At 46.0% G+C, this 27,168-nt stretch overlaps 1 protein-coding gene across 1 annotated transcript; it reads left to right on the top strand.

Annotated features, from left to right (window-relative positions):
* Window positions 1-858: 858 nt before the first annotated feature.
* Window positions 859-23,593, top strand: crip2 (cysteine-rich protein 2). Its single transcript, XM_069152721.1, has 8 exons — window positions 859-1,021; window positions 14,193-14,287; window positions 18,823-18,880; window positions 19,146-19,277; window positions 20,058-20,126; window positions 20,274-20,368; window positions 21,733-21,790; window positions 22,127-23,593. Exons 1-8 carry the CDS (start codon window positions 979-981, stop codon window positions 22,192-22,194), a joined length of 618 nt encoding a protein of 205 aa, XP_069008822.1. The 5' UTR covers window positions 859-978; the 3' UTR covers window positions 22,195-23,593.
* Window positions 23,594-27,168: the final 3,575 nt, after the last annotated feature.

The following is a 27,168-nucleotide window of genomic DNA, read 5'->3' as shown; positions in this document are numbered from 1 at the left end:
CCGTTCGACATGTCATTTCAGACAATATCTAAAGATAGAGTGTTTATATTGTGGTCTTCATGGTCGAGGTTCTAGCTAAAACCCACAAAATGGTGCTTTATGGAGAAAGAGGAAAGCCACTCAGTGAGCCTGATTTCCTCAGGCAGGTTGTTCCAGAGCTTCGGCGTCCTAACAGCAAAAGCACAGCCACCTCTTGTATTTATTTGGCTCAGGTGAACGGGGCTTTCAAGTACAGTAAGATTTTCAGTTCCAGAAAATAACAACAAATGAACAGAAACACCGGTCCCACTCCTGATGTCAGTAAAATGTGAAGGGGCAAAGTTTCAGATGCTGTTCAATCACAACAAGTTGTACATCGAAAGTTTGTTGGGCATGAAGACAATTTTTCCTGAAAAAAGCTGATCCAAAGATTCAGAAAAAATAAATTCAGTTTGTAAGTTATGGCCTTTTTCTCACAGATAAAAAGGAGAAAGCTGCTGAACATTTACTTTGCTAAGAGGATGTATCTTGACTAGTTGCCAGGTGCTTGAGGCATAATGTTACAGTGAATATGTGCTTTAGAGGCATAATGAGGAGGAAACAGGAATTGAACTGAAGTTTCAATCCTCAGTAGATAAAACGGTTATATTTAAATCATCTGAGGTCAGACAGTGTCTGAAGAATAACATTTTTACAGGGCCTCTGCGTTGTCCCCATCCCAGTATTTCACAGACTATTATCAGCCTTTTGTTGACAAGTCGCCATATTTCCCACGACACTTGAAGGCGGCACCAGGACGGGCACCATGGCGAAAGGGGGAGGGGGCGGGGCTATGCAAATGAGGGAGCGTTTGTGCTGAATAGATGCTCCAGCTCGTGTGAGCGGAGCGGGACACTTGCTGTGGAGAGAAAGAGAGACAAGAGAGACGAAGAGAGAAGTGGAAGCAGCTCCGGACCGACAACAGCAGACCACTTTCACTCGACCCGCAATCTTCCCAACATGGCTTCAAAGTGCCCCAAGTGTGACAAGACGGTGTATTTCGGTAAGTGATGCCCCGTTTTTATGGGGTCCTGGCTGATGAAATTACTTTGTGGTGGTGTGATCCCGCTCGTTTTCCAAAACATTGTCCTGACAGGGGATCGATTATTTTTCAGCTGGTTTAAGGCTACATTTTTTTTTTAATGCAACACTCTTGATTTATAAAGGAGATGCCCATTCAGTCAAAACTAAATACGTTTGGAGTAAATATTTCGGCACAGACAGGTAAATATCTATAATATTTTTGATTTAATCTGTTTGTAGCCTACATCTAAATTTTCCTTCAGGATTTTTGCCCATTGGTGGGAAAAAAATGTAAAGCCTTCCTACATTTCCCAGAGGACTCTCTCACATAAGTAAAAAAAAAAAAAAGCTCCCAGCATTCTTTAGATCAGCCCTTTATTTCAGCTAAGTGTTGCTGTCAGGTCAATGATTCACACAGACAAGTCTTTGGGAAACCCAAAAGCTGGAGAGGCAAAGAGGTTCATGTAAACAAAAGATCCGAGGGCAAATATTTCAGAGAATTTGTGCTTTTTATAAAATGAAATGCTTCTAACTTTTACGAGAGAGAAAAAAACACGACCTGTTTGCGCCGTCTTCACAAGACTGGATGAGTGTTTTATCTTGTTTTGTGACTGATCTGTGCCATTTTTAATTTGTTGTGTTTGGTAAACATCCAAGCGTGGCAGTTGGCTGTGGAGGGTTGCTGGTTGGTGGAGGACCCTTGCCAAGAGAGCTAGAAATGCCATATGCTGAGTTGCCCACTCACAAGAGGAGCACAGCAACCATCATGCTGCAGTCGGTGGGATGAGGAACCTGTAAACACGCACTTTTTTTATTTTTATTTTTTTCCCTTTTTCTTTTTTCATTCTTGTAAACAAAGATGGGAAAAACAAAGGCACCCACTTGGGCAGAGAGCTTCGACTCAAAGTCAGTCACAGCCAGGAAGATTGCCCTAACAGATGTTTACGCAGAAACGTACACGGCGAAGTGCAAAGAGGAGGATTAAAGGAGCACAGATCAGGAAGATAAACACAAATTTTAATCTGAGGGCTGCACTTGTTGGATATGCACGGTTTGGTTTTTAAGGTACATGCTGCTGCTGCTGCTGCTTCTTCTTCTTTTTCTGCTGCTGTCCTGTCGAACCCCACAGTAATCCTGTGTTCGTGTTTTCGCCGCGCGCCGGGAACAGAAAAAGAAAATGTCAGTCTTCGGTTTCTGATCTTTTTCTCCACTTCGCGGCGCACGTCAGAGCCGTCACGGGGGTCAAAACCAATTATGAGAAGTGGATGGAAGTCCTCTTGCGTAACAGGAGTGGCGGCGATCATCGCAGCTGCTTGCTCATCCTACGGCTCCCGAGAGCCTCTGGCATTCAAAACGATCGGTTCAAAGAAGAATTATTTGCCTCCAAATACAGATTTGATGCACGTCCGGGTATTTATTTTTGCATTCATTCGCTGCGGCGACCGAGTCACGGCTCCTCGGCGACGTGCGTTATTATTTCATGCAGCGTGCCGAGATCCAGCCCAGTGGGGTTATTTTTGGTCGGGGTGCGTCTTGTACGGTGGATGACGAGGACGTTGAAAGACTGGAAGCCTACATGTGTCGAACAGGAGGATGGGAGAATGCGAGGGAGAGGCGGCAATGGCAATATTTAAGTTGCAGTAATTGCCTGACGGGGAGGCTGTGAAAGCTACGACGAGGCACGGGAGAGGTCAGGGAGGGGAGAGTTCGGCCCGCCCGCAGCCCCGAAGCGTCAACAGGATGTCAGCGATGATTTTCAGATACTGTAGAATGAGCTCAGCGGTCCCACCTACATACATCCTCCTCTCCTCTCGGCCACTTGGGAGGGTTGTAGTTTAAAACTTTCAAAAGAAATAACGAAAATCGTCAACCGGACGTGAAGAAATGACAGTTTTGATGTCGAAGGCGTCTACGAGGCCCGGCTTGTAACGCCACCCGGCACCTGAAGAGGTCGCTGCGGCGTCCAGTCGGGGCCCTCAATCCAACATGAGAGGAAGAAGAATACTCGAACCTCCGGATAGAAATTGAATTAAACGGTGAACGCAGAAATGGCTGAAACTTTTTGAAAAAAAAAAAATCAAATCAAAACAAGAGTTGAACGTTGGCGCCGGTTTCTACTGCAGGAGACAGTAAAGGGAGTTTTTAAAAAGGAAGGCTGGTGAATGAACAGCTGTTAGTGCTCAGTTCGGTCGGTGCGCAGCGACGGCTCATGAAGGGGGCTGGCTGCGTGACGTCGCAGGCCGTGTTAATATAACGTGGCTTCGTGTTGACGTGTAGGTTCAGACCAGTTAGAATAGCAACGTGAAACCGGCTGGATTAGCTCGTCATCCAGCGATCTGACAAACTGAGACAATTTCAGGTGTCAGACAAACCAGGTGTTTTCACTACGGCTCTTTAGTGGAGCTAAACAAACTAATGCCGAACAAAACTCCCAAATGTTGTTGTTTTTTTTTTCCGGTCGCCAACGTTGTTTTGCTAAAAATCCCGAAATAACCCTACGCTACAACGTAAACTCCGCTACTGGCTCTATATAGTCATCAATCGTCACCTCGAACTGACAGCAAACTGCTGAAACAGCAGTTATAAGCTAGATTGAGGAAAGACCGGATGCTACCGTGACTCACTATCGCCTCTCGAGGGTACAAAGCGGTATTACAAGACGGGACTTGAATCTTGCATATTGCACCTTTTTTAAAAGTATTAAAACAGGCCTGAAAGAGGGGATGTGGGGGGGGGGGGGGGGGAGAGAGAAAGAAACCTCCCCTGCTTCAGATCTTCACCAGGACATGTGGGATTAATGGAGAAAATAGTCCATTTCCCGTCCCGTTTCGCTCCCCATTTCCCCCCCTGCGGTGTTGGTTCGGTGTGTTATATAGAGCGGCCCACCCTGCAGTCACCCACCTGGTCCTCCAGCTGGTCGCCCAGCACCGGAGTTACAGTGTAGCGGGGCGGGGCACTTGACTCTCCTCTTTACTCGTGCAAAATAAATCCCGTTACTGCAAGTGGCGGTGGTGAGCCACAGTCTGGGATGGAAATTCTTTTGGTTTTGGGGAAATGTTTTATTATTTTTCCGTTCGCGACTTTAAAAAGGACAGATGTCTCAAAGCGGTGACAGCTCAGTTCCATCGCCACTGAAGGTGAACGTCAACTGTTGCTTTTTGAAGTCGCGGCAACCTAAAAATGCAACTTTCTTTTCAGAAACCCAAATAAACGGAAGTAAAAAAAAAAGAAAAGAAGGAGATCTTTGCTCGATGTTGGTATTAGAAGAATGTGAAACATCTCAAGCGTGGATACTTTTTAATTGTGGGGTGGAGCTGAATTCAAAACTCCCGCTGTGCGCGCTGCGGCCTCGCATCTGTGTCACAGAGACGCTTGTGATGCACCGCGGACTGTTGGCTGACATGTGACCGGGCCCGGCGGGGACTACATTGTTAAGCGCGCGAGGGAGTCCATGCAGAACGCGGCACAGCACGGCTCAGTAAATCTCCCGGCTCCGGACCCAAATTCAGCCCGGTGATTCAGCTCCGGAGTGCACGACGGACGGGAGCGGAGCATCTTTGTGCGGCTAGCTGAATAAACGAGAACTTAATGGGAACTAATGGTGCTCTGCCGTTGTTGTTTTTTTTTTTTTTTAAATTCTCTCTCTCTCTCTCTCTCTCTCTCTCTTTCATTCACCAATTCTTTCTCACTTCGGCTCTCTTTGTCTGTGTCCTGCTCTTCAATCACTTGGTGATGCCCCGGGCCCTGAATTCCTCTTACTTCTCTCTCTCTTTTTTTTTTTTGGGGGGGGGAATGGGGTGAGATGGCTCGCCTTTATTTGAACGGAGACTCTCGAACCGCCTCGCGCATTATAATGAGAAAAGACATCTCTATTCAACACAAGGCTCTCTCTGTCTCCGCACACGTTTCTTCTCCTGGCGTGACAGAATACCTTCGTCCCTTCGTCCCTTCGTCCCGGCGGTACGGACCGGCGCACTGATTCCCACACACCCTCTTTCTCGCTTTTTTTTTTTTTTTTTTTTTTTTTAAATCCCGCATTTTACCCCGAACATCCGCATAATAACACCCCTCTCTCTTCCCCTCCCCCTCCCCAATCCCTCCCCTCCCCCTCCCCCCTCCGCCTCCCCTCTGTCAATGCCAGAGTACCCTGTTTTCCACTTGGCTGCCCGTGTGGTGCTGTGTGAATGTGCCTCGTCGGTTACGCAACATCATTTCTTGAGTTGTTGCCTCCTGCTCGCTTCCGTTGCGTAACCCGGACGCTCCCCTGTGCCAGTCGATGAGGCTCCTTTTTTTTTAAATTTATTTATTTTTTCCTCTGCCTTTTTTCGAGCCACAAATATGATCCCCTTAATGGAGATGGCATTAAGCGAGGTGCTGAAAGTCAAGCTGCCCCCCCCCCCACCCCCCCCCGTCACCCCCTCCCTCCCACCTACCTCCCCATCACAGGTGAAACCTCCCCGGCGGTACGACCTGTTACATAACAGAGGAACAAAAATAGGCTGTTCATCCAAATAATTGATGTTACAAGCTACCAGTTTTTTTTTTTTTTTAGGTGTTTGCATTATTTAAACGTCATTTTTTTTTTTTTTTTTGATACGAGTTAGATTTTGCAGTGTATTTTCATTTTGTAGTCCTCCGACCTCGCTGTGAGAGCAGTGGAGTTTTTACCCTAAGCGTACCGGATAGATGGATTGGAAATGTTTAGAAACATTTTGCTTTCGTGTACAAATTTACGCATCTATAGAAGCAAAATGTGACAAAGTGCAAAAGAAACAAGTTCAGCGGACGAGTCGCCGTGACGTCCGAAGCTCGTGACCTCGTCGCTGAAGCGTAAGTGGAACGGAACTGTCGCGCCTCCATCACATTTCCCACGTTGTTCTCCGCAGTCTCGAGTTCAGACCTCTTCTATCCGCCCTTTTCTACGTTGCAGGAGTTTTAATGGCACCCGGGAGGAGAATTAGAGGCGGAAATAGCCGGCAACTCAGGCCGATGTTTCTAAAAGCACTGCGTTCGTGCATTTTATGTGACGGTCCATCCTCTCCATAATTTCTAGAAGGCTTAGACTTCAGGCAGAAAGATACTCACTCCAGGCTTAATGCGGAGGCTTCATTTGCGCGTCACGTGGCCAGCGGTGCGTTTTGTCGGCGGCTGGAGAGTCTCCGTTTCCCCGTTAGTGAAAAGAGGAACTGCAGCCTAGTTTTACTGATACGAAAACAGAGTATACAACAGGTCAGACACAGACCAATTTAGAAACCCCTAAATACAGACGCACAAGTTTCTCTTCTTCTGCTGCGTTTCGGACCGAGCGGCTGCTGAAGGCCGCCGCGTTTGTGTTCAAACGCGCAGAGCACGGCGAGAAAAGCTACTGAAGGAACCGAGGAAGTCTGGATTGAGACTTGAGGATAAGAAATATATATATATATATATATATATAGCCTTGTGAGAGTTTAAAAAAAAAAAAATGTACTGGGCTTCATTTTTCAGTCCTCGGGGAAACAAAAAGACCTCCGGTCCAAACTCCAGCGTAGCAGGTGGCGTTAAATCTGCCATTAAACAGAAGAAGAAGAAGAAGAAGAAGAGGTCAAACACGGGTGTTATTCTGAACGTGACTCTGGCTCCTGTGTTGTTAAATAGCACTTGTCAACCCCACCAGGTGCAGACAAGTCAACGCGACTGAAATCCGAAGAGCTCTACTTTTAACTCTTTGACTTTGAAGTTTCTTTTTCTCAAAGAGAGCATCTCGCTCCCATGCAGAGACACTCGATCCTGTCACGCCGTTTTACAAGACTCCGATGATTTCACTCAAAGGAGACTTAAGTAGCGCTTCATTTATGCCTCCGTCATGCGATGTCTTTCCCTCCGGGGCTCGTTATCCAGTTACCGCAGGGGGGGGGGGGGGGGGCTGGATGTGCAGGTACAGTCGTGGTGATCCGGGCCCGCTTCCTCTTTTGAAGAGATGGTCCACCACTCTGTGACCTAGTCACGCAGACCGGACTGTTTTTGAAGCCTCTGTAGCCCGGCCTGGGACACGGTTTAAAAGGAGAGGACGCCCGGGGAGGGAATCCTCGCCTCGCCTCGCCTCGACTCGGGCGACGGACGACCTCCAGAGCTGAGTTTTTGCTACGGGGTTGCGTCAGCCACGGGGAGAGAGAGAGAGAGAGATCCAGATGAGTTTCCTCGTGGCTACCCTTCCCTGCTCGGTCGCTGTGAGCTGCACACGCACATACCGACCGCGGACGAATCGATTCCAACATTCAGCGCACCGCCGCCGGTCGGGGTCAGATTACTTTTAGTTTACACACATTCAGCAGAGAGAGCAGATCTCTTTTTCTGACTCCTTCTTCGTTGCCATTATGAAATCTTTCTGCAATCCATCAAGTATGAATGGATTATTGATCGAGTGTCTTTTTTTGGGAGGGGAGGAGGGGGGGGGGGGTTTGCAATTTATAGACGATAGAGCTGAAATCACTGGTCGGTCTTTTGTTTGGTTTTGTTTGTTGGTAAAGTGAGTATCTGGGTTTTGGACTGTTGGTCAGACAAAAGAAGACGTCTGAATCGGACTGCTTGGACTTGTGGAAATTATAATGGACATTCTTCACAGTGTTACAATATTCTGACAAACTACCTCATGAATCGGGAAAATAAGCAGCAGATGAAAATTTAAGGTTGTTTGTCAAGTAAAACTGGTCAAATTCGGACTGTAGGTTTCTCCGATGTGACAATTTGCTCCCTTTCATGCATTCCTGACGAGGCAAATTTCAGACAAGGCAAGAAAACATCGAGATGGTGAATTAAAACTGGAACAATCCCTGTGATTTGAATCTGGAGTTTGCATTGAATTTAGTACGATTGAACTCTACCTCACTAGACAATAATAATGAATTTTTTTTTTTTTTTTAAAACCAGACGAACGACTATATCGAATGCACAGCCTTTGATTAAAACTCCTTCGCAGTCACTTCCCTCGGTGAGGTCGAGTGGCCCCGTGTGTCCGAATGAATGGCCATTGTCTTTAAGTCAACTAAAAGGTCACGTAGTCCTTGAGGGTGTTTGTACTCCTGAGAACAGAATAGCAAGAGGATGCAGAGAAGGAAACGCAGGCTGCTTAGTTTTTCCTCTCTCACGTTGAGTTGTTTTTTTTTGGTCTAATTTCCATGTTTGGGTCCTGCAGTCAGTCAGTCAGTCAGTCAGTCAGTCAGTCAGTCCGTCCGTCCTTCAGGTGTGTGTTGTTTATTAGGACATGCAGTTATCACACTGCTGTGACAAAGGCCAGAGAGGAGGAAAAAAAAAAACACCCGCATGGACTCAGCTGTCACTGACGGATGAAGGGGAACGAGAAAGAGGATGGAGAGAGGGCGGTGTCTATGTTGTGTGTGTGTGTGTGTGTGTGTGTGTGTGTGTGTGTGCGCGCGCGTTTTGGTTTATGAGTGTGTTTTGGGCGGGTTTATTGTAGGAAAAGCTGAACAGATGGGTCCACATTACCACAGGGCGCAACAGAACCGAAGTCAGCCAGCCAGCCAGCCAGCCAGCCGTGATTCACATATATTTACAATAACAGCGGTTGCGTCATGAACATCACGACAGACTCCAGCTCAATTTCGGTGCAAAAATGGAAAGGGGACGGAGACTCGACGTCCGTTTTAAAATAGCCCGGCCTCATCTGTAGACCGACTAATTGAGACGGAAAACACGTGACACGTTTATGTGTTTCTCGTAAAAACATTCGGCGGTTGGGGCGAGCTCCGGCGGCCGTGTCGCCCTCCTGTTTGTCAAGCGCATTAGATTCCCCTCCTCCCCCTCCTCCCCCTCCACCAAAAACGCCCTCCAGTTGCACCCTGATCGAATTATTGGGAGTGATAAAAGAGAGCACCCATGTGAGATTTCAGAGACATTCCTGCCGCGTCGCACGCCCGGGCGAATCGGCCGCGTAAATGCGGTCGTGCTTGTTTGTCGTGTTTGGTCTCCACCTGACTCCGGGGTGGACGTCGGTCCGTCGGCGGCTGCTCCGCCACCGTTCCCGCTCGAGCTAAAGCCAGTAATTAAGTCATTTGGAGAAATGGGGGGGGGGGGGCCCTTAATGTTTTCTCTCTCGGGGACCCCCCCCCCGGTTAAAGTTCTGCTGCTTATTGCTCTGTCCAATTACAGTGCGTTTGTGGACCGTTTGCTGCAGGCCGTGCTCCCACGCCGCTCCCTTTTATAAAGGCTGAGTAATGACTCCTTTCCCTCCTAACACAATCTGAAGCACAAGGGCAATCTCGCTGCCGAACAAACAGATAAATCAAATTACAACCAGCTCCAAGTTCTCCGGTGTTGCGAGCAGAACTTCGCCCGTCGAAACTCAAATCTCCCACGGGTGATTCGTTTTTGAAAAATGCTAAATCTATCGGATGCCGAATTGATGGTTCTACTCTTCGCATTAGGTCGTCGCATGACTCCAATTTCCTCAGGAAAAGGGTTAGACCCGATTAAAGAATGACGACGCTTGAGCTCCCCGGTAAATCCCATGCGCCGATATCGTTGGAAACGTTTTTCTAAATAAAACGTGACCGAGTAATTACTGTAAGGGCTGCATTCCTTTTGGAGGAGCCATTCATCTCATTAACGCTTTGTTTTTTGTTTTTTATTATTCTTACTGTGTTTAGACACTTTTGGCCTTTAGTTTCACACTAGTGCAACACCACCCTCAGTCCTAAGTGTGTCAGCATCAAGTCAATTCTCTGGTCTGGCAATTTCCTGACACTCAAATCGACCTGAATGTGCCGAACTGGGCGGAGCGGCACAGCCGAGGTTGAGCCGGCGCGGCCATTTTCTAGTTTTTTTGTTGTTGTTGTTGTTTTTCCCCAACTACGTCGAGTTTTGCCTTCTTTGCTTAATGACTAAATCAGTGAGCGGAGGAACCAGCAGCAGACTGTCTCGGTGATTTAAAACCACAATGCAATCGGAGCGTCCGACCGCACACCGAAGAGCTTAAAACAGGAATTTACAAATGAAGTTAAGCAGCTTAGCGAAGCGCAGGTATCGTATGGTTATTGTGATGACCTCTGTCCACTCTCTTACTCGCTTTTAAGCTTCGCGCCCCCGCGGCAGAATCGTCCCGTCACTCAGGATTTCGCGCGAATCGTGACGTGCGTTATGTCGTTTCACTTCGACGGCTCTCCGGGCACGGCAGCAACGAGCAAACCCGAATCGTCCCTCGCGGGCGGGAATATTTGAACATGAAACGCTCGGGGGAAACCTTCCCGAGCGGAAGCCACCACAAATTAAACCAACACGGCTGCATGAAGCTGTCGCGTCTCCAGCCTTTGTGCAAACATCCTCCGAACGCTTGGGACTGCTTAAATCTATTCCCGAAGGTCCACGTCCGCCGCCCTTCCGTCCAGGTCGCAGAAGTCTACCGCTTTCAAACGGTTCGCCGTTGACACGCGATCCGTCCCGCGAAATGGAAACGTCCCGCCGGAGTCCGCCTCTTCCTGCCGTCCTGCTGTCTTTAACCGCTCCGTTTACTGTATTGGTAGTCGTTTTATAATCGACTAGAACCAGACTGCGATTACAAGGTGCACGCTGAAGGTAATAATAGTGTACGTGGGGGGGGGGGGGGGTAAGCCACACAGATTCTGACATATTTCATGTCACAGGTAAGTTATGTAATTTACTGGGTAAAAACAGCTTTTTTTTTTTTTTTTTTTTTTTTTTTTTTTTTTTTTTTTTTTTTTAACAAAACAAGAAACCCAGAATTAATGAAATTCCATCATGATAAATCAGGAATGTCAGGTTAGATGTACTTCTCCTGTCCAGCTGCGATTCTTTTGTTAAGCGGTTCCACTGTTTACATCAAATCTCAGGGAAATCCCTTTTATTTTTTTGTATTTTTTTTTTTTCCTCCATATTATTTGTTTTGAGCGGGGCAAATCGCATGTTAACGGGCGAGATAAAGGGATTGGCTCAAAGGATTTGGCACATCCTCATCGATGTTGACAATGTAAACGCGAAGCCTCCGGAGAGGCAAAACAAACAAGCGCCCCCCCCCTCCCCGCCCCCCCACCCGCTTGTTTGTTTACGCTGCGTGGCTGCGTTTGCCCTCGCGTCGTTGTCCTGATCAGGTATGGGGGAAGATGCGGTGGCGCTTCATTCGCTTCACGTGTGCCCGCCACGTTTGCTATTTTGGGATACGGGGACCGTCTTGTCGGCCCAGTGGTGCAGTCATCACGCCATTTTAGTTTTTTGTTTTTTTTTTCATTATTGCGAATTTTGCATTCTTTTCTGGCGTCATTTCTGTGGTTGGAACGACGTGAAAGATAATAAAGATAGATGCTGGCTGTTGGCTGGGGGTAGAAACATCTGGGCCAGATGCAGATCCCCTCTTCCTCCCCCAACACATAATACAGACAGACAGACAGACTCACCCCTCTTACAATAACAACGGCGCACATGCGCGCGCGCACACACACACACACACACACACACACACACGCGCAAAGTGCACAGCATTGACTGGCAGGGTTCCTCTAGTATGCAGTCTATTTTTAACACTGTATAGGTGTCAAAGCGGTATACGTGAACCCTCAGGTTTAGTTTCCTCTACTGCTTCTACTTGTTCTCTATTTCAACGTAATCGTTACAGGTTGTTGGAAAGAATCGTGGCAATTCTCAAAATTTTAAGAAACTTGAAAAGGCTTTATTTTTTTTGAAGAAGAAGAAGAAGAAGAAGAAAATGTGCTTTAAATCTGCACCCGTACTCAGAAAAATGCACGTGCCGGCATTGCAAAACACGTTAACAGACCTTTAAAATGTTTTGCCGGTGAAATATCGTCGGAGTTGTTGAAGCTGAAGCGCTGAAAGCAACTGAACTGTCAGTTCAAACGTGGGAGCTGAAAGCATTTGAAGTCGGGTGAATTGTTACAAACAATGCTGTTCAAGTCTCGAGCTCTGCCGGCTGCTTCACCAAGCCAGTTTACTCTAAAACTCAAAGAGTCCGAACTAAAAGCAGATAAAGTGGAGGTAAACCTCCAACCCACGAAAGCAGCTGAACTGTCACCCGGAGGTGGAAGACGAGGGTGGAAGACGTTCGCCTGTCATTATAAAGAGTAAAAACTGAGAGCAAGAGACGGTTAAACTGCGTACACCGAAGTGTCTGTTGAAATTGAGGCACTGAAAGGGTTTGAAGTGTCTTGTTTTGTTTTTTTTTTCGTCCCGTGGGCATTATAGTTGCAGTAGTTCAGGTGAACTGTCAAGCTTGAGAGCGAAATGTCAGATGTGACCGCACTGAAAGCATTTGAACCGCACGTAAAGGCGACAACTGAAAGCAGCTGAACTGCCCTTTCGAGACAGTAAGAGGCGAAAACACTTGAGATGTCAGTTGAAGGTGAAATCGGGGGGGGGAAGAGCAGCAGATGTCCACGCCGCGAAAGCACTTCAACTGTTGAGTGAAAGTAACTGAAGTGCCGGAGACTGTCCAGCTGCGTGCACGGACGGCAGGTTACATGAAACGGAAAGTTGTCGCTTCAGATGTGTCACTCACAGACAAACGCAACCCACCGACTCCGTCTTCATTTAACCGCAGCGCTGTCTCGGCAGCGGCGTGTCGATTCGCGCCGGTTCGTCGTCGGCTTTTTACTCCGAACGACAGTATCTTTAAGAATGATTTAACGTTTCCGGCGGCCCGCTTCGTCCCAGTCAGCGCTCCCCCCCCCCCCCCCCCCCCTCCCATCCCCTCCCCTCCACCCCGTCCTCTGCTATTCTCCAGGGCCTTGTTGTTGCCCATTTGTCTAAGTGTTAATTGACAGGAAGAAATTGACAATAAAAGTGATTGGAGAGTAAACGGAGACCTCAGCAGGGAGCAGTCGGATCTCCCAGAGCAATCCTGGGAAGAATTATCCGCCCCGACTGCTCGCGGCATGATTCTCGTCATTCGCATCGAATCAGATGTAACTCGATTATTCAAAGAAGACGATTTATTTGATCAGATGTGCAGAAAGAAGAAAGAAACAACAGAGAAAGGGCTTTTTTTTGTTTTTGTTTTTTTTATCGAGTAGTGTTATAATGCGCCGGGAACTCGTGCATTTTAAAAAAAAGTCTTCTCGTCCGACGCGTTCATGTACTGCAGAAACAGAAACGTCACTTTCCTATAGGATCACGTCATTTACGTTCTCATTTTCGTGACATCCATATTTAATATCTTTTATCGAAATTTTGATTTGATTTTTGGTATTTTTTTTTTTTTCTCAAAATCTAAAATCTCTGGAATTTAGCTTTCCCCGCACAGGAATGTGACCGCACTTTTACCGCTTATGGTACGTGCGGGAACGCGTTTGAGGAGCGGGAGAACGAGAGGAAACAAATCGCCTTTATGTCTGCGTACGTGCACGCGTGGGTACGCGCACGTTTGCGTGTGTTTTTTTGCGAGGAGTGAAGGTATGTAGGAAGCAGACTCCCGTATCCGGCCATTTGTGCCCTGCCTTGATAAGAGAAGGTGTTTCCTCTGGTGCCTGCACGCCTCCTTGGGGCCCATTGTGTGCAAGCGGTGGTGAATTTATTATTGGAAAGTGTATAATAAGGGTCCCCTCGCTTGTCTGGAGGGGCCGGCGGTTCTGGGCGACCGGAGAAAATAGGGGACGGAAATGGGGTCGAGGGGGGCCGTCTGTAGCGGGGTGGGTACGCTGTAAACTGGGGGATGGGTGTGGGTGTGTGCGTGCGTGCGTGCGTGTGTGTGTGTGTGTGTGTGTGTGTGTGTGTGTGTCTGGAGGGCTAACACAAAGGATCTGGGTTAGATGTGGGCACCCCCCGCTGCTCCAGCTGGACCGGGAACTCAACGCCACTGTTTGCCTGTCCCGCGATGACATCATCACTGCATCCTGTGTGGTTACGCAGGCATCCCCGCTGCCCTCCCCCCTCCCCTCCCCTCCCCAGAAAACAATCGCCCTGCTTTGCACGGCGACAGGGTTTCCATCAGGGCGCAAAGACACGGCACAAGTTGAACATTATCGCGGCGAGCGAGGCAACGAGGCGACGTCGCTCCGCTCTCCATCGGCGACCGGTCGAACGGCACACCGTGACGCACGCAACCGATGCAGGAAATAAAGGCTGTTGTTCGGAGTCGTTTTGCATTCATCCAACCGTTCTTCTTTCTGTCTTTTTGTCTTTTCACGTCGCAGCTGAGAAGGTGTCATCGCTGGGGAAGGACTGGCACAAACTGTGTCTGAAGTGTGACCGCTGCAACAAGCTGCTGAACGCCGGAGGCCACGCTGAGGTCAGTGGGACGCGACACGGGGAACAGCGCGGTGAAACGGCGATTACAATTCTTATCCACTCGGGGGTTCTGCAAGCCGTCCGGTTTGTTTTCGGTTTACCGATTTAGTGTTTTGTTAAAAAAAAAACAAAGAATTTTGTGATATAACGCAGTAAAATGGTCCATTTTTTTTTTTTTTTTTTTTTTTTTTTGCATCAGAGAAGTTGAAATCCGAAATCGTTTTGTTTTTTTTTGCTCTGAAAAACAAAACCCAAAGGGGTTACGAGATAAATCTGGAAACTTGAACTGAAAATTAAAATGAAAAACACATTCCTGCTCCACATAATTATGTATAACTTTCCAACTTTTTGTAATGTTTGCTTTTACTATGTCATTATACATCTTCGGGGGCCCTGCGCGGTATCAAGATTCAACAATTTAAACGTTTGACTGAATGGCCAGATTGCATAAAGTTAACAAAACTACTAGTTTTGGAAGGAATGACAAAGTTGAGTCTTAGTCTGCCGAGCAAAAAAAAAACAAAAACGCGTAACGAGTCCACTCTTTTGTTCAGTATTAGCTGCAACGATAGAATGTGCGTGTTCTTCCTGCAGGCAGCGCAGCGAGATGGAGGCCGTTAAATGCACTCAGTGTTCCCGAGACGCACTGCAGCTGAAAACATCCACCTGATGGCTTCTGTTGCTCTTCTGAACTGACTTGAAGGGGTGTTTCTCTGTTAATGCACAAGCAGTGTCGCTCCCACAAAGGTTAAAGGCCTCCGTTGCTGTAGTATCTCTGCAGCTCATCGATTGTTATTGCGAAATCCAACAAGAGGAACGCCAGCGCTGCTCGGTTTACGTATTGACTTATCAGCAGATTTTTACATACAGGCAGATGTTTTGGCCTCTGGAGCTTTGACTCCAGTTTCAAGGTTGTAACATACGGGAAATAGTCTGTAAAAATCGTATGTGGATCAGGATCTTTTTAGATCGGAGCTTTTTTTTTTGTTTTTGTTTTTTTTTTCCTGGGGGGGTCGTTTCGTTTCACAGACCTCGTGTGTTTTGTTCAGGAAATTGCTCAGTGCACTTAATTTTTTTGTGTCTGTCGGTGAGTTTCATCCTCCCGGGACTTTTAACCCCTTTTGCCCCTGCAGGAAGAGACGCCTTCAGATCCTTCCTCTCCGTCTTACATCATCAGACTGCTGTATCACGTCTCAGCACAGGTTCCCCCGACTGTGCACTGCTCGCTATCTGGCACCGTCGCCCTGGGGATTTTCTTATCTTGCCCTTTTTATTTTGCCTTTCATGACCCGGGCCGACAATTAAATTTCCATCTCTGTACATGGGTGAAGGATTCACACACACACACACACACACACACACACACACACACACACACACACACACACACACACTTCGCTGAGACTCCCGCTCTTTTCTCTGTTCGAGGAGGATGTGATCTCAGCCTCTTTGTACACAAAAAACAATTTCCCTGCAGACCCCAAATGATGCTGCTGTGCTGTTTAATCTCTGCATGATTACAACATTGTAGTCGCACAATCTCTCCGAGGCCCACCGTCCTCTCTCTCTCTCTCTCTCTCTCTCTCCATGGAATGCATCCAAATCCCGCCCCGGGCTACAGCGCCGCGCCGCGCCACGAGCCTGACTTTAGTAGGCGGAAAAAAAAAAAAAACTCAATGCTTGATCATCGTCATGGAAACCGAATGAGGCTGAGAGACATTTTATACAGGGCGGATTGAAAAGGGACTGTGGGATCGTCGGGGAGGGCGTTTGATGTCGTCTCAGGCCCGGTATGCAGAAGGTCACGAAACCTCAGAGCAACACTGTCTGCTTCTTTAAAAGGAGTCGGGGGGGGGGGGGGGGTTGAAGCCCAGCATGGCTCGATGTCAGCGGGGCTGAAGGAGGGCAGCAGTTCCCTGAGGCTGGTGGCAGAGAGCCAGACCGGAGGAGACAAGGTGACAAGTCTTCATTGTTGACCCCAAAAAGATCACGGTTAGATTTATCAAAGCACGCTTATCCTCACAACACTCGAGAGTCATCTCGCAGCACAAACATCCTGTAAATACTAAAGGCCGTGAACCCGTAAATGTTCAAATTTAAATTGTTCTTAATAACTGGTCACTCTCCATCTGCAGCTTCCAAAGGTCAAGAATGAACTTCAGGTTGTTCAACTCCAAGAAGTTCGATCTTTAAATCCGATAAGAAGTCACATAAGTCGGGCTCCTTCTTGCCTCCGAAGAATCTAATTTTCACTATTTCTTAGTGTCAGAAATAAACCCGTTCATGTGCAGTGCTTCAATGATTTATAATGGAAACAGAAACTGCCAGTGGGTAATGCAGAGTGACTTCTACTGGGGCAGACTTATCAGAAAGTAAACAAAAAAAAAACATAAAAAAACAGGACTCAGGACCCTGTCTCCATAGCAACACCACACACCAAATGGTAACTTACTAATAAAACTAAAAACAACTAAAACAACACCACGCAGTCAACTTCAAATCTGTTTGACCCCAGGGGGCTGTTAGGTTTTGCAGCAAGACATAAATATAAGACAAAAATAAAACACAAAAGGGTACATGGAACCATACATGTCCATCCACGTGTTGTTATTGTTTGTTGTGTCTAAGAACTGCAGTTTTCAGCCAGTCAAGTCTGAGGGGTCACAAATGATGAATAAAGTCTGTTGGACAGTTTAAAAAAAAAAAAAAGATTTAAATAGATGCAGCAGGGTGAGACATGTCATCTTTCTGTATTCCACGCTTATCCCTTTATTCTCTTTCCTAACCCACCCCACCCCGCCTCCGCCTGCTGCTTACGATACCCACAATGCACCTAATTGTAGCATCTAATGTTGGGATGAGGAGCAGCGAAAGGGCTGGAAAATTGCTTCTTTCTCGCTCCACACCTCCAGACTTTTTTTTTTTTCATTTCCAAAACTTGTGGCGTTTAGCTCAGACCGACACCGGCTCAAAACGACATCGTTTGAAGCCATTTACCCGGCTTCGTAGAGCTTTCTCCCCGACGCAGTGGCACGACTCGACACCTCGAAAACAGTTTTAGATGTGTAAAACCAGTGTCATTTAAGAAATCGTGTTTCTGTCTTGTGAAATATTAAACACTTTCACTAAGAAAAACGGTCTTGTTTCCTTGCCTGTGTGGAGAGGTCACTAGAAGTTTAAGGGTACACAAGCCAAAAAGAAAGGGAACCACTGAAGCAACTAAAATATTTACAACACCACACACATCCTAAATGAGGACATCTCTTAATAGTGTGTCCTGGAAGTGGCTGACAACATATAGTGAAGAGAAAAATGCAGCGCAGAAACGGAGATGATCCTCTTTCATTCTGTTGCTAGAGCCAGCACCTGTAAAATCCGGCTTAAAGAGACGGATGAGGAATGAAAAGAAAAAGAAGAGGACAGATTTAAGTTTCAGGATGTGGGAGGCTAACTGCTGGGAAGAGAGTGGGCTGCACCGCGATGGATAATCCATTTTTAGGGTCCCGTTGCCTCTCGACAATTGCTGTGCTGCAGACTGTTAACAGAAAAAAACATAATAAAACTCTTTTACAGTGAAGCCTCGTGTGTCCTGCCCTGAGAAAGTCATCAGTGCTTAGTCACAGCCCGGCATCGGCGGCCAAACCTTCACGCGTCTCATAAATGTCAAACAGGAAGCGTGAATTGGAGCGCGTGGCTGCTTTAACAGTAGCTGATCCTGTCCCGGTTAATGCATTATTTAAAGCGAGAGAACAATCCCTTTTTTTTTTTTTTTCTTTTTTTTTTGCCACATCGTCTTCTGGGGAAGAGGAGCTCAAGTGGCCAAAGCAGAGAGGATTGTGGGTAGTAGTATGTGCCTAGGTCGATGCTACTTTTTTTTTCTTTTCTCCCCCTTACCACCCAGGGCCTGGCACCTCGCCCACTGCATTGGCTTCATTCTTCTCATCTATGGGCATTGGGCTGTGGACCAGTGGCCACGCTGGCTCCCGGCCCTGATCCCCTCTCCGAGCCGATCACATGGTCCTGCAGTGACCACCGCGTTCTCGGCGTGCATCAGCAACGAGCCCATCTATGTCTTAACACTTTTCCTTTTTTTTTTTTTTCCTCCTCTTCGAGTGGAAACGAAGGCGTTCACGCGTGTGCGAGACACATAGCTCGCATTGAAGTGTGGCGTTGAATTCACCAACAGAGACCCGTTTCCTGGATACAGCCGCCGTCCTTATTGTGTGTTGAAGCAACCTGTGACAGTGACATCATCATTAAGCAGCCATGAAATGGAAAAAAAAAAAAAGAAGAAAGAGAGACTTGTCTCTAATTTTGGACACAGTCACTCCATCTCTTCTTTTTCCCTGCAAAAAACCCCCGACCAAAACCAAAATATATGATGTCACAAAAATGTGCAAAAAAAAAAATATGACCTCTCATTCAGGTAACGCTTAATTTTCTCCTCTGCGTCGGTATTTATTTTTTGTCCTTATAGGCCTGTTGACTCAGTTTGTTGTATCTGTGCGTCATGATGTTTTTCTGCCTCCTCCACAGCACGATGGAAGGCCCTACTGCCACAAGCCGTGCTATGCTGCCCTCTTCGGGCCAAAAGGTGAAGTGCAGGTCATTTTACTCCTGCAGTATCAATACCTGTTTATGCACCTTAGAATACGTTCTGTTTATACTGTGTTATTGCATCTTACATGGATATGTTGTTGTCATTAATTATGAAAAATGATTCATGTATTTGTAGTCCTTGGTGAAATTTGACTATTGAGGATAATGGCATATCTCAGTCCAGATTTTAATGTCATATATCAGATGAATGTTTTTCCCCTCTATGATTATAATGATCATCCTCTCTTGTGTATTTTAAGGTGTGAACATTGGCGGAGCAGGTTCTTATGTGTATGATACTCCGGCCAACAACAACCCTTCTGCCACTAGTGTGGATTCAGCCCCCAAAGCTGAAGAGAAGCGAGTCTTCGCTCCCAAGGTACCATCAAAAGGTAAAGAACTGTATTCATGCTGTATGTACTATAAATGATGTCTCTAATAGCTTTTATTAATCTGAATGAGCTGTTCTCTGGAGATTTAGGTGATTTCATGGAGCTGTTGGTCAGAATGAAAGCTGGTGACTCAGTGATGAGACAAATTGGTACACAAAGTCTCCTGAGACTTGAGAGGGGATTTTCTCTGACGCGTTAGAAACTGTGTGTCCTGACTGAAAGACCATAAACAGCAGCAACGAAATCATTTAGATTCCCACGGTTCACTTTTTAGTTGGTGGCCAACAACGATTCAGTGTTTTCTTTTCTTTCTGTGTGTAAACTGCAGATCAGCCGAAGGCTGAACGATACGAAGCTTTTTATTGAAATGTAACGGAGAGATTGGTGAATTTATTTGAGCACTATGCAAATATTGTGTAATGTCCGATCTAATTAAATCTGCATGTCACAGCTGGCTTGTGTTAACATAATGGAAAAATGTGTAATGTGTAGTTTGACAAAACCAAACTAATGTCTTTGTCTTTTGACACCACCTCCTGTGGGAGGAAGTGAGAGAAGTGTTTTAACTTGGCAACCAGAGTATCTAAATTGGCAAGATTAGCCCCTTTTTTTTTGCTTAATAATTCCCTTTTGAATTATATAAAAGCCGTTTTCAGTACTTGGCTCAGTTTTCTTTTTGCACCCCTACATTCGGTTTTACACCTCACTGGAAAGACTAGCGGTCATTTATCGAGCCGCTTCCTCCGCCACCGTTGTAACGTCTCTGTTGCGTGTCGGCAGCTGGCAGCATCACCACCTTTTCCGGGGAGGCCAACCTGTGTCCTCGGTGCAACAAGAAGGTGTATTTTGGTAAGTACTTCCACACCCATAAGGGGCAAGGAGAAAGGCGTGAACCTGCAAAGTGGTTTCCAAGGTGTCTCACGTGTGTGTGTGTGTGTGTGTGTGTGTGTGTGTGTGTGTGTGTGTGTGTGTGTTGGTGCACGTTTACGACACCAGCCGAGAAGGTGACATCACTGGGCAAGGACTGGCATCGACCCTGTCTGCGCTGCGAGAGGTGCAGCAAGACTCTGTCTGCCGGCAGCCATGCAGAGGTGAGAAAAAGAGGGAAGGAATAAAGGACAGAGGAGGTGAAAGAAATGAGGTGGAAAATCCGGGAGGAAATACACACAAAAAAAAAAAAAAAAAAAAAAAAAAAAATGTGCAGGGAAAAATAATTAGGTAGGAATGAAAGGAAAGAGTGCAGACAGACAACTAACGTTGGAGTAAAAAAAACAAATGAGATTTTACTTCTTGGATCTAACGCCAATCTGGTCTTCCAAATCCTAAAACTTGTATTTTGCAGAGTTTTGTTCATACACGCGTTTCAAACCGGATTCACTAAATTGTTACACCTACGCGAACATTGTCATCGACTGCCCGTTCCTGCCTGATAATCTCCCCTAAAACTGTCACACGAGGTTATTAGTTCGGCTCACAAGCAAGTTTCATCCACGAAAATGCGGAAGTTCAAGTCAGCAGAAAAACAGTAGCTGCGGTATAACTGCGTATGCACTCGTATTATTGGACCCACAACAATTATATGTTATATATAGAACAGCTGTGAACATGTGGACTTTGAAAATGGTCTGACATAAAAAAAAATTAAAAAAAATTAAAAAGTGGGTGAAAATAACAAGGCTTCCTTAAAGTTACCGAAAGTTGAACGAAGCACTTCGATCAGCTGGTCTGCCGAGACGACGGGAGAGCAAACGGAGCGTCATCAAAAACCACACGGCCTCTATTGTGACATGAAGCTAGACCACAGCAGCACCGGCCCGACACACACAGTCCAGTGGCCGGACAGCACGAAAGGTTGAGATACGGCTGCGCTGACAACCTGACCACGTTTAGACGTGCGCGATGCCGCGAGCTCAAGCAAATCTGTCAAGGAACAATGTCCAGAACGAAGACCAGCGCGCGGGCGAACACATCCAGTTATTTCTCAAACTTCAACTCTACACATTCCCTCAGCCATATCTGGCATGTTCCTCATTACATCAGCAACCAAAGAGTGTCCACAGGTCTCGAATTGAATCCCCCCCCGCCCCCCCCGACTCCCTCGCCCCAAAAAACACCTTGTACTTCAAAGTCTTAAATTTGAATTTCCATAACATTTTCTCTTGCCTGCTACAGAAGGTTGTTTTCGGTATAACCTGGTTGCGAGACGCCTCAAGAAAGAAAGAAAGAAAGAAAGAAAGTTACTTTATTAATCCCACAAGTGGACATTTTTTTCGCTTATTTCGCTAATTCAATTAAAACTAACTAAACACTAGTGCAAGGATTTAAACAAACAAGTCGGTTTGATGGCAATCATTTCAAAAGGGGTAAAATAACGAGTCTAAAAAGCCTGTCTGTGTGTTTGACCTGAAACTTCCATCCTCCCTGCTTGGCTAATGGTGGTATTTCCTCACTGCAGCATGACGGCCGGCCCTACTGCCACAAACCGTGCTACGCCGTCCTCTTCGGGCCCAAAGGTAACCGCTAGGGGGTGCTGTCAACCCACCAATTATCCGCTACACTTGAAACTGAATGTCTGAGCACTTGACACAAGACTGCACAATACACAATACAATATGTGTTTTCTGTTGTCCTTTTTTTTGTTTTGTTTGTTTTTCTTTTTTTACGAGAGGCATTTCATCATTAAACCGCGCGTGCATCACAGCAGCTCCTTCAAGCCCGAAAGTTTAACCGTACGAGCGGATGTTCGGCAGCCTCGTCCGGCTTCATGTTGTACCTTCTTCTCTTGCCCCCCCCCCCTCCCTCTGTTCTAATCCCCCTGACACCCACCGCTGTCCCTGTGGTTTTTCCAGGCGTGAACACTGGTGGTGTGGGCAGCTACATCTATGAGAAGGAACCCAGTGCAGTGACCCAGCCTTGAACCTGTGTCCCCTCAGCCTCACCCCCCTCTTCTCGACACAACACTGACCATCAACCGCAGTATTATTGTTATTATTCGTCGCCTCTGTGGCTTTTTTTTTTTTCTCTTCCCACCGTCACACCCGAGACAACCAGCCTTTCTGCTCCAGATCCTCTCCTAAAAGTCTGCGCTCTTTCTCCTTCACTCTGCCCCGGATCAGATTTAGCACCGCGGGGAATGATTCATCGATTGTTGCCTAGACGTGTGTTTTATATATATATAGCACAAACACATCCAGCATTCCCACATTAGTGCTGTTCTTTCTTACACACCGACAACATTTTTTTTTTTGCCATGTTTACACATTTATAAATGTATGTGAACACAAATGTCACTCCAAGTGATAAATAAAAGCATCTTAAAATTCAAAATCTTTCACCCACGAAATGGCGGATGTCTGGACGGTTTTTCGATCATGATTATAGTGATTCTTAGGGTGTGGAAAGATGCATTGTGGGTCGTGAGAGGGGCAGTTAGTTGACCGTGATAGCCTGAGGAATTTCCCCTCGAAGGCTGCTGCACGCACAGGTGGTGCTCAGGAGCAAGTTGCCAATAAATCTGTATCTCACGAATGCCATATTTACAGTTTGGCTGCCTGATAACATTCCTTAAAAGGTAAAAAAAAAAGAAAGAAAAAAAGAAAGAAGAAAAAAAAGAAATTTGTATTCAAACATATTGCAAAAAGGTGGGAGGGTTACAGGATTTCCAACACATCATGAGGCTGTATTCAAACATTTGTTCTTTTGAGAATAATGCAAATAACCAGTTTCGTATCCGAATCTGACTAATAAGATATGATGTGCTAGTAAATAACAAACATTTTGTCCCGATTGTTATACTATTTTTAAAGTCTTTCTAAAAGGCCGAATGTGGGGGAAGTTTTGGGGTCACCGGGCTGTGGACAAACTTGTATTTATTGCTTTAATTCAAGTCCTTTTAAATGTCATCTGCCATTGTACTACTACTACTACTACTACTACCCCAGATTATGAAGGAGGTAAATTGAGGCAATGGAAGCTGTATAAATCTCTACAATCAAGATTTTTTTTTTTTTAATTATTATTATTTTCAAAGAAGTAACCCTGCTGTTATTTTCCGAGAGATGACGCGCTATTTGAAGCATTTTTTTTTTTTTGCCATTAGCCGATACAGTAGTTTAGTTTGTAGAGATAAAGACAAGTCATTCTGTAAGAATGTGCATTCTAGTATTGTACGACTGTTACTGTGTTTGTTTATTACTGTTGTACATCGTAGGGTTTGATAGACACTGCGGGGCTCGTCGTTTGCAGAGTTGAAGAGCTGCACTTCGGTCCTGCTGCGTTTGTCTTTTTAATCCCTTCAATAAATATTTCAGAAACTCCTCATCCGTGTTACGGCTATTATTGTTTGATGGATTCTCAACTCCTTTTATCTGGTCGTGAATTGGAATAAAACACGGCACGTGGTCAGTTTGTGGTATGTATTTTGTCTAATTTGTTCTCGATGATGAGCGCTAACAGATCTAACTGCGTTCCAGTGTCCAGAGGAAGAAGAAGTTCAAGACTCATTTTAATGATGAAGTAGTATGTCCCAGTTATAGACATACTACATGCAACAGTACATACTTTTTAAGAGTAGCTGCAGTCCGTACTAAAAATGAAAATAAATAGTATGCGATTTGGAAGGCAGGGTAAGGATTGTGTATCTTTTCACCGCTATGTTGCGCCACCACGTTTCTACGGTAGCCCAGAAGGGCCAAACCAAACACTAGCTCCAGACACGGCCTGTTACAGTCGCACATACTTGGAAAAAGGTGTTCAGCTGGTCGATCTCTGCAACTACATCCTACACACTGCTCCTTTACAAATATGGATTTACAACATTTAAATTCATATCAGTTGATTGCGTGCACGCCCATAGCCATCTACTCAAAAAAAGAAGCATTAAACATTTAGCTTGTCCAGCTTACATAGTACTCCAGAAACATTCCTGTGAATTTAAAGATATACGGAGACCAATTAGCAAACTACAGGGGCACATATTCTAAAACAAAGCTCGGCCCTATTCCCGTCATGTTTAGTTTAAAATACAGCCTTTGTTTGTCTGTCAGAGAACAAATGACCTCTGTATGGATGTTCTTCTTTTTGTCCACAGCTCCAGACACGAGAGAGGGTAAAACCACAGAAACATCCCGCTGAGAAGAATGAGGTTAACTGGCCCTGCTGGAGGCTGAAAGCAATACTCTGTCAGCATCTACAAATCTAACAGAAGAATAACTGCATTTCTGAAATGACTGGAAGGTGTCTGCAAGATTGTTAGCGAGGCAACACTTAGCTCACTGTTTCACACACACACACACACACGCACACGCATGCACGCGTACGCACACACACACACACACACACACACACACAAAACATAATGACTGACAGCAGCAAGAATGGCTTCACTCTGCAGTTTGGTTTCAGTCTGACATCACTTTAAAAAAAGTTTCAATGTACTACAGGTGTGGTTGCATTGCTTCTGTATGCGCGCACACACACACACACACACACACACGCACACGCACACACACACTGCAGCACGGTTGCAGCTCATGTCATCACTTTAGTCACACAAATCAAAATAAACTGCCATTTTTCCCACACATTCAGTCACTTCCATTTTCCAGCGTGGAAACATCTTTGTGAGCCGAGCCGGACCGCACCCTGTAAAAACTGTATGGTTGCCTGGATACCAAACAGATATCGGGATATACGGAGTCACCGAGCCCGCCTGCATGTGAACTCTTTCCTTGTTTTTGCATCAGCGACGACAGACTCACACGCACCTTTGACGGGCGCTGGCTTTAAGATGAAGGCGGCCAAATGGAACCATCTGTTGCAGGCAAAATTAGACGCGCAGGACTTAAGAGAGAATACAGTTGTCGACACCTTCGAGATGTGTTGGCCTCAGAAATAACGAGTCTTTTGTCGGGTTCAGTTTGATTCTCCAGAACGTACGATGAAAGACCTCTTTGTTTAATAACCGAAAGCCCTGTGTCTTTCCAGTATATTACTCTATAAATCATGAACCGAGACGGACTAAGATATTTGCCCAAAAAAAAAAAAAAAACGACTCCTTGCTAACCTTTAGCTTAAACTCAGCCAGTTTCTGGCTGCATCATGTAATGCATAGACAATTTGATCACCTAGTCATTTTATCACGAGAGATCGTTTCCTCTTCATTGGAGGGAGCTAGACTTTGTATCACATCATAAAACAATATTTCCACCATCTACAGTTATTCCCTAAATAGAGCCTGCATACTTCCATAGACTTCAACCCATCTACCAGATGTTGCGAAGCTTCGGTAAAGTGACCAAAGCAGCCGTACTGCAGAGGAGTAGAGGTCATTTTAATGGAACCGAGACGAATCTCTGGGGATCTCTTCAGTCGCTTTTTCCCAGCAGGCCGATCTCTCTGACATAAAGCAGTCACTTCCCGTGACCACAAGTTTGCATTTAAATGAGCAATTTTTGATCCAAAGACATGCAATTCTGAGATTCATTTTCAACAACAGAGGAACTGCAGTTTGAAACTTTGAGTTTAAAAAAAAAAAAAAAAGTAAGGAAATCTTGAGTTAAGTAATGAAGGGAAATTTGAGTTTTAGAAGTAAAGTACACTTGAATTAACTGAGTAAGGGAAACTTTGAGTTTGAAGTAAACCTGAGTTGAGTAAGTAAGATACATTTGATTGAAATAAGCTAAACTTGAGTTCAGTAAGTAAGGTAAACTTATACAGGACTTACCCTCAAAGTCATGTGTCAGTCTGACTCTGATGCTGTGAAACAGCTGGCCAGATCTTTCAGGACTCTGGAACCTCCCGCAAGTTAGATTAACTTCAGTCCCAGTCAGGTGGGTGACACAGATCAGTTAGGCCGGCCGAATTTAATTATTGAGGCGCCTTTTGGTAATTACATTCCGCATTTCAAAACGCCTGCTGATCTGCTGTGATTATAGGGACTAGCTAATGATAAGAAATTTATATTGCAGTTATGGTTATGACTTTACCAACAGCCCGCGCTCTGGCCAAGAATCTAATTCAGCAAAAGCATCTGAAGGATGGCGAACGCCTGATGACATAAATCGCACGTGTGCCGCCGCAAGCCGGGGTTTTCAATGACTCGATGTGGTTTAACAGTACAGTTACATCAGACCCTGTGGATTAATAAAAGGCGTCAGAGGCTTTATAAGCATTGTCCTCCTCATCACAGTGACAGTGCCATCTGCATCCACATCCTTCCACTGTCCCTGATGGTTTTCCAAATACTACAGATGCCGTCTCACCGAGAAAGAAATTCCAGCGTGTTCTTTTTTTTTTTTCTTCTTCTTCTTCTTCTTCTTCTTTCTTTTTTTTTACTTATCCTTTGTGGCGGTTATCTGCATCGAGAGTCTGTGCTCGTATTGTAGAGAAACAGATGTGAGAGTTTAATCACAGCAGATCTAGTCGGCCTCGCCCTCCTTCTGCTCATAACATCCTCCCTGTGGCTGCCACAGCTCTGGCTCGCCTGAACACAGCCAGATGGACCCGCATTTAGAGTGTGATAACGATAGTGTAGCAGAAAAAAGAAAAAAAGAAAATAAACCCCAGAACCTCCTTGCTACCCCGACGGCCCAAAACCGAGACGCCGTCTCTCCGTTACTGCACCTCCCGGCTACCACACATGAACAATCACACGGTGCAGGTGGGCTGTCGGCTGTTTCTTATTGATGAGTGCGGCGGCGGCGGCGGCGGCGGCAGCAGCGGCGGCGGGGGAGACATGAAACCAATGGCAAGCTGCCACCGTCCGGGCCCGAAGCCAAGACCTTCCCTCCCCTCTCGTCTCCTACGCTCCGAATCCTCTGCATCCCTCTCTCCCACTGGTCCCTCGGGGCCCGCCCAGCCCGCGATGAAGGGATTGTTTTTAACATGCTTT

Source organism: Embiotoca jacksoni, unplaced genomic scaffold (assembly GCF_022577435.1).
Source record: "Embiotoca jacksoni isolate LCO1_2020_lvr unplaced genomic scaffold, fEmbJac1.0.p SCAF_18, whole genome shotgun sequence".
Lineage (NCBI taxonomy): Eukaryota > Metazoa > Chordata > Actinopteri > Embiotocidae > Embiotoca > Embiotoca jacksoni.
This window is presented reverse-complemented; position numbering and strand designations above follow the sequence as displayed.